Raw genomic sequence first — 16509 nt, forward strand, 5'->3', positions numbered from 1 at the left:
CCAGTTTCTGCCCTAAGCAAAGCAATTTAAGAGACTTTTTGGCAGCAGAGATGACAAAATTGTGTGGAAGATGACTAAAACTTATTCATCTTCATTAATTTGTTTGTCTACAGACAGTAACTTGATGAATAAATGCTAATGCAAAACTTCTTGTGTAATCTGTTATTGTTTCCTTTTAGATATTTTTGGTTCAGCAGGTTTCTGATGTGTTGATAATCAGCTCCAGTTTTACAGCTCCAGTCTATTTTAATTTGTATTCACATAATTCATTCTGAAATGAGAGCCTTAGTACAGCCACAGCCTCTCTGATCCACGAATCCCTTTTGTATTCCAAGCAGACATGATGACCTATTAGGTAATCCTAAGGCTTTGGGGGGAAATGGGCAGTTAGTCTGGGTGTGCCTTGCAGAGAAAATGCTCTGTAAATGATGATGAGTTGGCTTTTTATCCTCCTTTATCCTGTTCATTGTAGAGCTTTCTAGGCTCTAATACAGCAGTAAGCTATGCTGCGAGGTTCTGCAGAAAGCTGCATATTACCTTACACCATGACAGAAAACATGGAAAGCTTTCAGAATACTTGAAATTGATTTCCTTTCTTCCTATATACTTTTTATATGACAAACTTCTTTTCTCTGCTGTCTTTGGAGCTGTGTTCCAAAAATGTACATGGTATGTAGTAATTCTGTTACTACCAATAAAAGTATGCCTGAGGTTTTATGTATGTCTTTTATGCCAATTTTACCATTTCCTCCCACCCAGAGGAATCTCTGTTTACACAATCCTTTTGTCCAACAGCCACCATAAGAGCATAGGTGTTTCTTGCTGTGTGAGCTCCTCTTGCCAAAGATAATGAGAGTTTATTTGTAGGTGGTAATTGCATCTTTATTATTGCAAAGGTTCCCTTTTGGTTCCAAGTGAACATTTGTGTGAAAATCACATTGGCTCTGGTTTCTCTGACCAGTATCCATTCCAGTTAACTGCAAGCATCTGTTTCATTCTCCTCCTTTTTCAAAAACATGTATGAATGAGATCTCTATTATTTGGTTTATTAGCATCTTGTTTTAAATGTGATTTTATCTCTAGAGAATATGAAATTGAACTTGCAAAATATTACAACAGCACATGTGAACTTTGAAGTTTGAAGTGAGAGATCAGCTGTAGTGCATACATGTACAGGATTAAAAATGATGAATGCTCTTGAACGTTTCCATAAATAATTCTTGACAATCTGAAGTATAAAAATAGTGTAAAGAATGCACAACTTTGTAGGCTGGTTTAAAAATGCACAATGTGCAAATGTGTTTGATGGGGAAAAGTTCAGAAGGGGTGAAAACTTTTTAAGTCAGTGTAAATGTTTTATGAGTGAATCATTCCCATATGTTCTATTTGCTTATGCAGTAATCTGTTTGTGCGATGGCTGTACTCAAAGCTCTTTGGAGGCAATTATCCAGACACTACTAGCATACGCAATGCATCAGAAGTCAGATATGAAATTAGGACTTGCAGAGTTTTTGCTGATCTATAATTAGCAGAGGAGGGTGAGATTCTTTTTTTAAAGCTTTTTACACACTGTTGCCATGTTAGGGTTTTTGACTGAAAAATAACACTCAGATTCAATTTGTTTCAACGGCAAAATAGGCACCGCAAACGTTGTAATTGACTTATTAAAAGATTTTACCTCCAGTTTGGTCCCCTGTGGTCATACATGAATTGGTTTGGCTAATAAGCCAGTAGTAATATTGTTCATTGTTGCCCATACGACTAAGCCCTCTTTTACCACAGAATAGTTAATAAAGAGGTTAACATTTCAATGAGACTCAGAAGTAATCTGTCAGTGTTTAATTTCTTTGCTTGTCATGCTCTCCCTCGAGTTCATGAGATGAGGGTAAAGTCCCAGGCTTCATCACACCGAGTCAGGGAGGTCTTTCAGCTGTTGCACAATGGCAGGACCAGACTTCACTCTGACTCTCTGTGTCATTCTTCTGGAGTTTATGAATGTCCTCCTTCTCTGCTCAAAAAGCTCTAAAAAAGAAAATGGAAAAAGTATACTGGAAATATTCATCTAAAAGACATCATCCCACTGGAGCACTTTTGTTTCACTAACAGTTGTACATTATAAGTAAGCATGGATTTCCACCTCAAGATTTGGCAAAATTAAAAGTTTTTAAAACTCTCTGAAGAAAAAGCATTATGCTTTAAGGAATATGGATTGATGGCATCACAAGAGGCACAAAAGACAGGGTTATCAGCTACATGTTTATGAATATTCTAATGGATGATTGACTTTTCATAGATTTAGGTCCATTAGAGTTGCGTTTGACCTGCAACTCAGTCCATTTATTTTTCAGACTTTAAATCTGGTGATTCAAAGCAAAAAATTAATACTACTGTGGATGGCAAAGCTGAACAAAGGGTGATTATCTTCAGAAATTCATCACTTGCCTTAGGCCTTGCGTAATGTCACTAAATGTATAGTGCTTTTAAAAAGGACCTGTAGATTTGTAGTCATGTTAACATATTTTCTAAAAAAGTGCAAAGCGGAAAACTAAAATTAGAAACCTAAGACAAAGATAAGACCTAATTGTATTGGGTCTACTGATAAATTTGCAGACATCTTCTCTCAGACAACTACTTTACACTTCCTTGGGGTATAAGTGGAAGGGCGTGGGACAAAAATATATAATTAGTAATGAGTCAATGTTATTGCTTGGATTTGAAATTGTACGTTTTGCATCCAGTGAAAGCAAAAATGTGAACACATAAATTGAATATTCTGGCAGTTTTGTGATAACTGCCAGAATTTTGAAAAACTGTAATAACTGCAAGTTTATCACAGTTTTGATAAGCTGGCAGCTATCAAAACTTTGAAAACTATTTTATTACAGTTGTCACAGTACTACAACTCCAATTATATTAAGTAGAACTATTTGAGTACTATAATATAGCTGAAGTACTATAATTCTGAATTTCTCTTTGTCGGTCTTTAGATTACTATCTAAAGTGAATTTATTACATTTTTAAGATGAGTTGACTGCAGGAAAGCGTCAAACTGTGAAAATTGACGAAAAGTCACAAACGGTGAACATTTGCTACAAAGCAAACGTAGCACTTGATTTCGTAAGTGTCTTTTTTAAAAACGTATTTTATTAAATCCTGCAGTGGAAAATTGCACTTCACTACGCTCTGTTTAACTGTCAGTAAAGGAGTTGATTATTCAAGTCTTGGAGTGTAAAATTTTTACACTCAGTGTAAAATTTTTACACTCCAAGACTTGATGTGATTTTTACCATTAAGTGCTTTCGTTACATTAGTTGATTGTTAATTGTTGTATAAATAAATTAAAAAAATCAATAGATAATTGATTCTGATAAGTTGTCTTTAATTGTTTGTAAATCAATTGCTTCACCTAATTCCTTAAAATATAAAGGAATTCTTTTTGAAAGATCTGTCAAAAATATGTTAGATCAACATGTTTTTTCTAATCGCTTTTTATGAGTACCTTCATTGAGTTCACTACTCATTCAGAAAAGTCGACCACTTATTTTGCAGTTTTAGTGACTAACGTCTTATTTTTGGAACTTGGATTTTCAAGATAATTTCAGGATGAGATTGAGAAAATGTGGCAGCAATATATTTTACATTTTTGTTAAACAAATTTTGATGATATTTCATTTCATTAATTAAATGTGAATTGTTAGATTTGAAGCACAAAAAATGTTCTTTTGTTCTTGAACACAGAAAAGGAAATTTCAACACCAGAAAATAATTAAACACAGCAGACTGCTATTTGAATTGGAGTTGATAACATAAAAATACAGGAAGTATGCAGAGTTCTCTATTTAATATAAAATGCTCATACCTTATAGCAAAACTAAACTTAGAAATGACCCTTTGACAATTATTGCAAATAGTTTGCTATTTACATCAGCTTAATGCAAAACTAAATTGGATAAAAACCTTCCAGAAAATATTCATGGACTTCGCTTTCTACTGCCTGCTTCAGCCCACGGCCAAAACAGTGGCAAAGCCTTTAACTGTGCGCTGTTTTAAAGTGAATAATGTTTGAATTTTTTCTGAATTAATGGACTGTTAAATTTGCAGCATTTTTTTCTTAATGCCATATGTGTATAATTTTTTTATTCTTTAGCCATTTTGTGGTTCAAATAAAGAGAAAACATAAAGAACAGAAGAAGTGAGGAAGAATAAGTCTGCTAAGGCCACACAAATCTTGTCTCCTCTCGGTAATGGACTTATTAGATTTGTATTGTCAAAAAAGGATTGTCCCGATGAGGTGCAGGAATTTCTTTTCAGCTGCCATCAGACAAGGTAGTGGAGCGTGGCCGCCTTTCTTTGACAATAACTTCTGGATTTGTCTTTTTCTCTCCACCTCTGCCTTGTCCCATCACCGCCCTGTCTTCCCATTTCCTACCCCCACCCCTCCTTTCTTTCTCTCTGTCGGTCCTTTTTGTCTTCCTCTGTGTCTTGTCTCCCACAGAGATTTGTGCAGCCGACTGTGGAGGCCACGGCGTTTGTGTTTCAGGCACCTGTCGCTGTGACGACGGCTGGATGGGCGCCGGGTGTGACCAGAGGGCGTGTCACCCGCGCTGCAACGAGCACGGCACATGCAAGGACGGCAAATGTGAATGCAGTCCTGGTTGGAATGGAGAACACTGCACCATTGGTAGGAAGAGAGGAGGCTGGTGTTTTGTTAAGGGGGGGGACAGCTTCGACGTATATGTCTGTTTGGTCAGGATGCAGTGAAATGGGGGAGGGATACCAACAAAGGCGTGCAGACTACCACTCTGCCTGAATGTGTAAGCGTCTGGTCTGAGAGGAAGTATCCAGTCGGAGAAAGAACGGGAAAGCATGCTTAATTGAATTTGTGCAACTCAGTAAAGCATGAACAGGTTTACTCAAGGATCTGAGGCTTGCCTTCATGCATTTTAATGTGGGAATGTGCTAAGGTGTCTTTTCATTTTACTCATCCTTATCCTCATCTCTTTCTTTGCTCCCTTTCCATTTACTATTATTTTCAAATGCTGATGTGTGAGTCATTGTAAGACGGTCAACCACCGCTTTCAGCTCTGTTTTTCAGCAACTAATACTGTCGCTCTCTTGCACTAAAAACTGACTGGAGCTAAGTTTTTTAAGACCTTGATTGAATGTCAAAAGTTTTTTAGAAAAGCATAATGTAACCTTAAAAAGAAACGTGATTATCTAGAAACTATCAATGGCTTCTTCTTTTTTTTTTTTTTTTTTTTTGTTATCAAGTTTATATGTTCAAATATGCTGGACATCAACAAGCTTGATGTGGCGCTTTGAAATAACTTTGCAAAAATGTTTTCATACTTCCTGGAGGTGTTTTGTTTTTGTTTTGTTTCTGAAAAAGAGTTAGTGGAAATGGAAACACATTTGTCAGCTAAGTTTTGACGTAGCAAACATTTACTTCACATGACTCATCAGCTGTTTCTGCTGCTTTCGAATTGCATTTCTCTCTCTGCATCTCAGGACAGCATGTCACATTATTAATGTTGACATGACTGAACAATTACAACTTGGCCGATAACACATTCCTGAAAACCAAATTTTCTGAGATGAGTGGTTCATCCTAGTTAGCAACATCTACTTCCTTTTTATTACAGCCATGTGCAGCATCAACATCTGACAAAATTACGTTTTCCGTAGCATGGTTGATTCAGTCCAAAACCAGTCAAGGGAAACACAGCTGATCTGTATTTCCTTTTTAAAAAATTTTTTGCGACATTCCAAAAATTTGCTTGCAAATTCACATATGCACACTGAAACAGACATTGTAGCATGTAGGTCTGGTGCATTAACTAATTAAAAAATGATAAACTTTTCCTGGTAACCCACACAAGCTAAAAAATTGAGATTTTGTTGCACACATTTTTGTATGTAGTATCATGAGTAATGAGTTTTGACTTCTTTTTTTAGCTTAAAGTAAGGGTACAATTTTCATGAACTCTTGATGAAAAAGGTGAAACAACCAAAGGAATATGTGGCTTGGTGCCTGTTCTGTGTTTTCATATGCAAATTCACCAATTTCTTCTTACTTCTCTTTGTTTGTTTTAGTATATCTCGAGACATATCATATAAATCAAATAAATATAAGCTTTACTCATACATATAAGTATAAAAGCCAGCAAGTTAAAACACACCAGTCATGATATGTCAGGAAATCAATCACATTGGTAATGTTATGTTTTAAAAGCAAAAGTAAAAGACAAGGCCTTTTCTTGGTGGTTGCTTCGACACATCGTGGTTTAATTTTTCTTTTACAGCTGATACAAAAATCTGACAGCACAATGATAATCCCTTTTCTTAGCTGCCTCAGTGATTCCCCATATGTTTGAGTCAAAGGGAAACCAGAAATAAAAGCTCATAAAAGAAAAAGCAGATTTTTCTCACAGTATTCTCATTGGTCTCGAGGCAGCACTATCTGAGAACAGAGCTTCGGCTCAGTTTGTGAATGTTTTATATGCTGGCCCGTACATTATTGATGGCTCTTTTATAAAGGCCATATTGAGATCCAGATTCAACAAGAAGATTTCTCTGTGTCATACATTAAGATCTCAATTTAAATCAATTTACATCACAGAGGGCCCAATGTGTTGGCCTCAGGCCCCCTACAGGTCTGATCTGGTCTCATTCCTGACGAGGCCACTTGCATCGTCCACAGACGATAATTTAAAGAGCTTTTTGTGACCTCTGTCCTGCATAATACTGCTGACGCCTGCAATATGCACGTCAGTGCCAGAGTTTTCAAAATGCTCCTCTGGACTATTCAGTTGTTTCCATCATTTAATAAAAAGAAACAGACATTTTTTTTTTTTTTTTTTTTTAAGATTTCATTTTGGCGACTGCAATCTTCCTCTGCGTCCCACAATTTCCCCCTGTCTTCCTTCTGTCTCCATCCCTCTCCTGTGTGGGATTGTTCTCGATGTCTTGCTTGTAATGCATGCTGTTAATGCTTTGTGGCTGTTTTTTTTTTTGTTGTTGTTGTTTTTTTAACCGCGTTTTGTAACGTATACTAACACATTGCCCTGCTGTCTTGTCATGGAAGTGCCACTGTTCAAACCTCCCTTATATGTCCTGTCTTTTATCTCTCAAGCTCACTATCTGGATAAGGTAGTGAAAGGTATGGCATTCCTCCTTCAATCTTTTCTGCGCTTAACTCATTGTAACGCCGGTCAGCATTAATAAGCCATGAAACACACACCTAAACACACGCAGACACACACCATGGTCCATTCCCATCCAAAACACTGTGCTTCTCATTGTACAGATGCATTTCAATAAATTAGAATTTATTAGTTCAGTCGGTAATTTGAAACTTAAATAGATTCATTACTCAATATTGTTTTCCAAAAGTTTCTCTGTGTTCATTTTGATGATTATGGCTTGCAAATAATATTTTTTTTAATTAAGTTTTTCAAAAATGTTCAGTGTTACATTAGATGAATAAAAAATCTGTAATACAAGATTTTTATGTTATGGACATAGTTTAGCCTTCACAATTATGTAAAAAAACAGCTATCTTCAGAGTCACTTCTTTCCAGAAGGAGTGTAATCGACAAAAAGTAAACGGGTTTCAAAAATACAGCATTATATGGTGTCAAAGCATTTTAATATAAAGTTTTTGGAAGGAAAATGTCAATTCATGCAGACATCCATTGTCTTCCCCTTATCTGAGATTGGGTCACGAAAATAACAGGTCCAGGAAGAAAAAACAAACCTCTCTCTCTCCGCCACTATTCAGGTCTTTCTAGGGAAGGTGTGAATTAGCAGCAGTTCTACTTGGATTTTCCCTCCAGGTGAGGAAACTCCTCCCCCTGTCTTAAAGGCTAACCCCAGCCACACCAAAGAGGAAGCTCCTCTGAGCTCCTTGTATCTGGGATTTTGTTCTAAGAGTGCAGGTGGCCCAATAAATCCAGGGCATTGCTTATACTTGGCATTAAAGAAAACAACACTCCGATCTGTCTATCCACCTTCCTGTAATTACTTGTGAAGAAACTGCAAGATGCAAGAACACCTGCACTTTCACCAGAGGTTGAACTCAGACCTGAGCAGTCCAGGAAGTTGTGGTTGAAAAATTGGAATAAGCAACTTAAGAGTTTGGCAAAGTTTCACAAATAGTCAAAAAGCACAGACAGATCCAGGTCATGAACTCCATCTGCAGTATTCCTTTTGTCAAGCCACTTTTGAACCAGAGACAGCAGGATCAGACTGGGGCTCAGTGGTCCAATGTCATCTTCCAAAGTAAATCTTTGGAAGCCAGAGTCTAGTGGAAAATTTGGAGACAGAATCCTAGCTGTTGGTGGTTCAGGAGCAAATTTCCATAATTGGTAAGGAATTTAGCTGCAAATTCACTTATCATTCACAAATTTTGCACAGACTTGCTATTTTCACTAATCACTGCAACTTCTGACCTTAACATTTTTTGTATTTCCTTCATTTCTGACAAGTCGCTGCACTCTTTGCCTCCTAATTTAACTTTCTGTTTTTTTTAACTGCATTTTCAAAATCCATTCTGAAATGTTGTTTAGGATTTGCTTATACAGTGTATATTGTTCAAGTTAAAATCCTTTTTTTTTCTTTTTTTGGGAGGATTATGTGCAGCAACTTAAAAGTTGATGTTATGCAAAAATAAAACTGAAAACATTAGGAACTTTGACCGCACCCTTTACAATAAAGGTGTGCAAAATCAGTAATTTTAGGCCACAACAATCTCAAAAAAAATATGTGTTTTATTACATCCTGGAGGGCCTGATTTAGAGAGTTATGTTATCTGTTAGTGTTTTCTCAAGTTGAGACTTGGTGCGGCTCCCTACCAGGAAGCGTATCACCAGAGTCACATGTTGATCGATGTAAGCCAAAATCATCAACACTAATGAAAATACATGCTTAAAGATGTATCACATTGTGTGATGAATCTTACACATTTCACACTTTGGGAACTGAATATCTTAAATCAATTAACTTTCCTGATGATATTCTAACTTACTGAGATGCACCAGTCAAAATCTTCTTTTCCTCTCATCACTTTTTCAACATAGTGTTCCATAGTAATCTCCACTTAGCACCTTCACACCCAATTCAAGCTGAGCTGCTTTCTATATATATCAAATGTTTGGTTTGTGCATTTTAGCTTTCTCAGTAGGGGGATGTTGGGAGAGGGGATTCATAACCCGTGCCTTGCATTATAGATGAGCTTACAGTCCAGTGCAAAGCCTGATAGGTGCTGAGGCTGCAGCCTCTTTAATTAAAAGACTTTATGGTTCTAGGCAGAACGAGAATGGAGGATTTGCTTCACCCCTTGCTGTCTGCCACCGGCACCCCTCTCTTAGCCTCCCTGCGTACTTGGTTATAGACCACCTGGCATCAGAGAGGCTGCCAGAGGGGCTCTTCGAACGTTTGCATCCTCATGTCTGGAGCTGTTTCAGACGGGCTCGGGCAGGGCTCTGCAGGGGCTTCTCTCTGAAATATTCTGCCAGTTAAGTTGAAACCAAGCCAAAAGAGAGTGAAGCTTTATTTATCCGTATAACAAACATTCTGAGCTCCTTAATCGTCCAGCTCCACTGGCTTAACCAGAGTTGTTTTTGTCCATTTGCTCAATAAATGGACAGCCAATGCCAAAAGTGTCCAAGAGGCAAGCCATTTCGAACAGTTCATTAAATTTGGTTGCAGTTTTCTAGAATATTATTTGAGTTTTCTCTCTATTATTGATGATAAATTCTCTAAATCATTTGTAGAAATTGAAGTTACAACAGTAATAAACAATTTCTGTTTGTAATCTCTTGCAGCGATGAGCAGAAGAGTTAGAAAAAAAAACTTTCAATTATTATTTAATTGCAAGAGCAAAATCTCATACTACACACATTGTTTCTGGCAGTTTTTAACCTTTTGAATGTTGCTTTTAGTGAAGATATGGGAAAACCTAGTAGTAACTAATAGAAATGGGCCTGTGTTAGCTGATGTTTATACCGCAAATAAGCAGGAAATCTTGGATTACTGATCAATTAGTGTTTCTGTAAAGTTTGACATGCCAATACTAATTTTGACTAAAATAAATAATTTAATATATTTTTGCAACATTCATGCTATGAGTTATCATTAATTCTTTACTTTAGTGTCAGAGCTAATGTCACACTGTGTGTGTACCAGAGCCCTTGCTGTAAAACACGGTCTTATTACTATTTTAAGATGAAATGCTTACAATATTGATATTCCAAAATGTTGTCCGACAGCCTCAATAAGCAGACATATGGGGGAAAATACAATGTTTGCTTTTGCAACTCTGATTCATTTTACCTAATTTAAAACACTTAACTGAATTTGAAAATTGGTAGGTTCCAGTCTCTAAAATGCAAAGTACATATTGAATAAATGCTTCATTTAGAATTACTGTAGAGAAATTGCTAGAGGTCCCTTTTGCTGTAGCACGAGAGATTTCATTGAAAATTGTCATTTCCGAAGCGTAGGAGTGGCCGGAGTATATTGACTACAGAATGGCTATTTCTAAATATTTCAGTACGAAATTATGGTGCAGCTATAAAGAGCAGATATATTGTAAGACTTCTTTAGCTTTTTTGGGGTTGCAAATCACTACAAAGGATACTAAGTAGCTTTTAACTTCTAAAATTGAATTGTGTGAAAAATTTTAATAAATGGAGGCAGACAGTTTTGCTCAAGAAATTTGGGATGAATTACTTTGTGTGGCTCTTTATTCTATTCTAACATTATATATTCTCGAGACTGTGGCTACATTGTGAGTTATGTCACGATATAATTGCAGCCCTGATTCATCCATCAATCAGCCTTTCCTCCCTTACAATTATTACCTTATAAGTACACCTGCCTTCCTATTTTCTTCCATTTCTATTTTCCAGTCCAGTTCTCTCTGTAAAAGCAAGCTGCACAAGAGGGATAGATGATAAAATGGGTCAGCTTAGCATTCTCTATCAAGACATCCTTCTAACACCATGACATAGCTGTTCGTTTGATATCTTTAGATTTTACCCTCTGCCTCAGCGAGGGGATAAATATCATAATGTATCAGATAAATGTCAAACAGGGTAGAACAATTGGCATCATAATCGTCTGATCTGTGCCCTTGTGAAGACCTATCCAAGAGGAAACAATGAAATCTTTCACCTGTCTCTCTACTCCAGCCTGCCTCCGATCCCCTGGGGCACAGCTCCCAGAAATACAGCTAGGCGACCTCTGCTTAAAGCAACCAAGCACAACCTTTTCCAATTTATATAAAACCCATTTTGTTTAGCTTTGAACTTCTCCTGAAGGGATATCATGGTCTCTCTATTTGAGGGGATATTACTGATTGTTAAAATCCCATTTCTCTGACAGCAATTTAGACCACTTTTTAAACTTCTATATTTACTTTCCAGTTTTATTTTTTTTCCTGGAAATCTTCAGATTTTGTCACGTTACAAACAACCTATGTTTTTTTTTATTTTTTTTTTTATTTTTATTTTTTAGGAATTTCATGTTACACACAAATACAGAGAAGAAAGATAACAAAGCAGACAGAAAAGGATATAACAGAAGTGGACACCACTAACTATAAGTTAGTTGTGCTAAGCATGGCAGCAAGATGGTATCGGTAATGCTAAAGTGACAAATTCAATCATGTTGATGCTATCCATGTGTCTATTGCACGTTATGTATTACACGACTGTGTGCAAAACTGCGCTTTAACAAGTGATTCTTTGGAACAGACCTTTCAGTCATGGTTTCAGTTTTACATTTGTTGAGAAATAATACTGCTAACTGTTTCTGATTTTTCCCTAATTGTAGGACTCCAGTCAGAAAGATTTTTTACTGCAGTGCATTCTGGGTACAGAATAAACATCATTTGCTGCACCTCATCATACCGGAGATTGTGAGAACAGGAAACGGAATTACTGCCTAAATAATCTTCAATTTCAAAAAAAGAGCATGAATATAACCATCTTAACTACTTGAAGGATAATTTAGAAGATGCTAAATGTGCCAAGCATTTTTACAGTTAGCAGAAATGCTAAAGTGCTATATGAAAAATTTGCTTCACTGTAAGTGTTCCCACGACTGTGATAGAGTTATTAATGGAGTTAAATACAGGCAATTCTGGTAGAAAACATTTTAGAGGCACCAAAATACATAATAGTGGAGATTTACCTGTTGCCAGAGCTACAATAAAAAAGCTTAAAACAAATTTGTGTGTTAGAATGGCCCAGTCAACTCCAATTTAAAATCTGCTGTAAGACTTGAAAAGTGATATTCACAGATGTTAGTCATCCAGTCTGATTTAGGTTTCAGCCTCTAGATGTGGAAAGCTGGCAGAGATATATTCTAAAAGACATGCGGCTTTAAGTGAAGAATCACGTAGTTCTACAAAGTATTAACTGAAAGGGGCCTGAATGCAAATTCATGTGAAAAACTTCAAGAACTACCATATAATTTTCCTTGCATTTCACAATCATTCACTACCTTGTGTGGGTCTGTCACTTGAAAGTCCTAAAGAAACACATTGAAGTTTGTGGCTGTAATGTGAAAAAGTCGAAGGGATGTGAATATTTTTGCAAAGATAAAAAGAAAAAACAGCTTGAAATCCGAAATTACCTATTAAATTATTTCAAATTGGGCAGTATAAACTCCACTGCTTTCACTGCACAGCTAAAGTACCATACATTCTGGCTAATATGCTGTAGTAATAAGTGAATATTGATTAATAAGATCCCTCTTATCTGATTTTACTGCAAAGGGATATTGGAAAGCTTTACAAAAGGTGTATCAAATTAATCAAGTTTAGCTGAGGGTCATTAGAGCTGCTCTCATCCATTTAAAATTTCACATAACATTAGGTTATTGCTGCTTAAAGTACGAGCAGCAAACCAGTTTTTTTGTAAAGCAATTTTGGTGCACAAATGATGTTCTATATTATTTGTTCATTCATTTTTCTGTATTTGAGACTCAGTTGTGATCGTTGGTCTTTGTCTTCATCTATTTTTCATAGAGGGTTGTCCTGGTTTGTGCAATGGAAATGGCAGGTGCACTCTGGGTAACAACGGCTGGTACTGTGTGTGCCAGCTGGGCTGGAGGGGCACCGGCTGTGACACCTCTATGGAAACCGCCTGCAGTGATGTCAAGGACAACGATGGAGGTAAAATCACAAATGCCTTCTGACACTGACCAGACACCAACACGGACTCTGAACCAGACGCGATTTGACAATAAAATTCACCCCCTATGGGCTTGAGAAATATTCTGTACTTGCTTTAAGCTTTCCATGCTCTGTTATACCTTTTATGTAGGCCATTCCAATTTTATTTATATAGAGCCAATAACAGTTGAAATTGTCTTGAGATGCTGTACCGATTTCACTGCCTTGAATCCCAGGAGCCAGCTTGATTTTAATTGGAAGAAAGAAAGGGGGACGGGGGAAGAGCAAATCCAAAATGTAAATATTATACACAAATCATAAAAAACAATATAGCTTACATATTATGAATACATACTGAAGCAGAAAAACTGCAGAGCTGACTTACAGTTAGCATTAACTTCTCAATTCAGGCTAAATCAATGCTTAGAAAAGGTACAAAAATGCTTCTCTTTCTGAAGCTAACTGGCCATCTAGAACCATAACAAGTGGATATAATGCATGGATCTTATTGTGTATGGTCTGGCTCTAAGTAAAGTCCTTTAGATGTCTTTTCCTTTAAATAAAATACATTTGAATACAGCATGTAAAAGCTACATGCACACATCCGGTGCAATCTTTTCATGCAAATGAAATAGAATTGTCCTGATCGGAAGTATTAATAAATTTACCTCAATTTTTATTAACCTCTGGGATTTTGAACATTTTCTATCTCCACAGCGAAGTCCTTTTCCCTCTAAATAACCCTGAGCAGAGGCAGGAACACACTCCCACACACACCCAGCCAGCCAGGGATGTTGCGCCAATCTCTACTCCAAGTGGGAGATGTGACTTTCTTTATTCCAGACCTGATTCTTCAGCCTGAGCTGTGCACTAGCCTCCCTTATTTATACAGGGGGTTGTTTGTCTTCCCATCACTTAACAGGGACCACACAGCTCTCAACAGCAAAAGCAGTGTACTGCCTGGGATTTGACTGACTCCTGACAGCACAGTTTATTTTTATCACCCCATCTGGCCAGATATGCCCCTGAAAGCAATGGTTAGGAGACGTTAATGACCCACTTTAGCAAAGTAAAGTGCATTACATAGGAACACTCATTTTAGTAATTTTTAGTGAGAAGGAAATGTATCTTCTGTATATTATGCTCTTTTGCAAAGGTTTACAACATTGCTTCCACTTGTTTTGATACACCTGACTACCAGGGATGGGCACACTTCTGCTAATGTGGTAATAGTGGATCTACATTTAAAACATTTAACATTTACCGTCTCATTTTTGGCGTCTCTAAAAGGTTTCCATCCAGGAATGCCCTGTATTTAGCTCCATCCATAACGCTGGGCGTGTTCTGGACAAACTTCTACTAGGTGGCTAACAGAGGAGCTAATTTTTTACTTTGAGTTGCTGAAGCTTAAATTTGTCCACAATTTTGGTCTGCACTTATCTATACATCTCTACTCCTAAACTCCAGCATAAGTATAGTATTTAGCTTTATATTAGTACTCAGTGTTACCCACTGAATAAAATAGCATATTTTATTCAGTACACTTTCCTGCATTTGCCAGGTGTGAACCACACTTCTTTTTTTTGTGAATCTGTTTGCTTTTGACTTGTTTAACCTTCTCAGATGGCCTGGTGGACTGCATGGATCCAGACTGCTGTCTTCAGGCAACCTGTCACACCACCTCTTTATGCGTGGGCTCGCCCGACCCCCTGGACATCATCCAGGAGACGCAGATGTCCTCTGCACAGAGCAACCTGCAGACGTTCTACGAACGAGTGAGCTTCCTGGTGGGCAGGGACAGTACACACACCATCCCTGGAGCTAACCCCTTCGATGGAAAGTGAGTGACAATGTACTCTCATCTGGCTTTTTTTTTCTAAATTCACAGAGCTATTTGTCTTACACAACATATACATTTTTGTTGCATTAGTAGAGTTCTGTGAATTCCAGCTGCTACAACAGCTCATGTTTATTTAGTGCCTCGCTAAGTATAATGCATTAGGATTTAAGTCTATTCGCATTCAATTTAAAATTGACTAAAAAATGTGTGATACAATAGGTTATCTTCCATTCTAAGCTGGATTGCTTTTCAAATCAGTAAAGCAGCAACAAACAGGAGCAGATTTACACATTTGCAATGTTATGACCTGGATAAACTGTTATCTAGCACCACATTTTGCTGCAGTGACACGCTCTCGAACAGATTCATAAATCGTAAAACAATAGTCACATTTTTTAAAACAGCTATTGCAGCACTTTTATTTTTGTTGAAAAAAAAAAACCAGAACATTCATTTACATATAAAGTTACGGGGAAGCAGCTGCATTCAGTGGGGGCTCAAATTGGCAAAGAGAATTGGCATGCATCGCTGCAAGGATGATGGACAAATGATGATGGACAAACATGGAATGTGGCAAAAAAAAAAGGAGGCAGTGTTCCCTCAGCAAGAAAGGCATCTCGTATTCATGCATTGTGATTACTTCTACTGTAATCCATCTGTGGCTCACTCCTACAGGCAGAGCTCATGACACCCCAGTCGTTGAATTTGAGAACCTTTTAAATCAGGCAGGATGGCAGTCAGAATCCCTTAAGATTACTCCGATGTTTTCTAGTGTCTCTTTTTCTTTTCATCTTTTATCACATGTGTGACAGGGTTGCTCATTTCCATACTACTTTATTATGAATCACTCTCATCTTTGTATATTATACTAATGTAGAAGACAAAGATGAGATTTAATATACACTCAGAAAAGAATAAGATAAGAGTGTAAACACTTAAATGTTTTATGTGAAGAATAGATATTTTATTCTTTGTTGTTTTCTTGCTGGTAATATTCTTGTATCTTTTTTGGGTGTAGGCAACCCCATGGGCTTAAACATCTTTATAATCAAAAGTATTCATTTAGAGAGAAACACTTGAAATATGAAAGCTTTGGCTCATCATGATGCCACCGCTATGCTTCACATTATGGTCCTTCTGGAGGATGAACATCTGTCTCTTTTTTAAGTCTTTGGCGACCTCTTACAGGTTTTCCTCCTGGATTGTGTTTCACCTCAATCCATCTTCCTATCAACTTCAACCAGCTTTTCTTTCCCCTCTGAAAAAAGTATGACACTGCGACCACAGGGTTCATGGTGGGCAAGTTTAAGTAACTTTTCTGCCAGAAATAGCTTTGCCTGTTGGCCAAAATGTTCAGCTTTGGTCACAGCTGATGAGAGGACCTTCTTACACAGGTGTATTGTTTGCCAAACTGCAAACAGAGCTTCTCTATGCTTTTTCCTCCCCCAAACGGTGGGTTTCTTCCGGTCGTTCAGTCATGTGAAATAGC

At 37.2% G+C, this 16509-nt stretch overlaps 1 protein-coding gene across 3 annotated transcripts in view; it reads left to right on the plus strand.

The window, feature by feature from the left end:
• tenm4 (teneurin transmembrane protein 4) overlaps positions 1-16509 on the plus strand; it is a 212380-nt gene that overhangs the window by 138325 nt on the left and 57546 nt on the right. For 2 of the 3 annotated variants that reach the window (XM_055028140.1, XM_055028141.1), the window contains 3 exons: positions 4496-4681; positions 13034-13180; positions 14804-15020. In XM_055028140.1, coding sequence (XP_054884115.1) covers positions 4496-4681; positions 13034-13180; positions 14804-15020 — 550 coding nt within the window. Of the gene's footprint in view, positions 1-4495; positions 4682-7132; positions 7160-13033; positions 13181-14803; positions 15021-16509 lie in introns of all 3 variants that reach the window. The other variant, XM_055028139.1, reaches the window with a different exon arrangement.

Source organism: Poeciliopsis prolifica, unplaced genomic scaffold (assembly GCF_027474105.1).
Source record: "Poeciliopsis prolifica strain line A6 unplaced genomic scaffold, Auburn_PproV2 SCAFFOLD004, whole genome shotgun sequence".
Classification (NCBI taxonomy): Eukaryota; Metazoa; Chordata; class Actinopteri; order Cyprinodontiformes; family Poeciliidae; genus Poeciliopsis; species Poeciliopsis prolifica.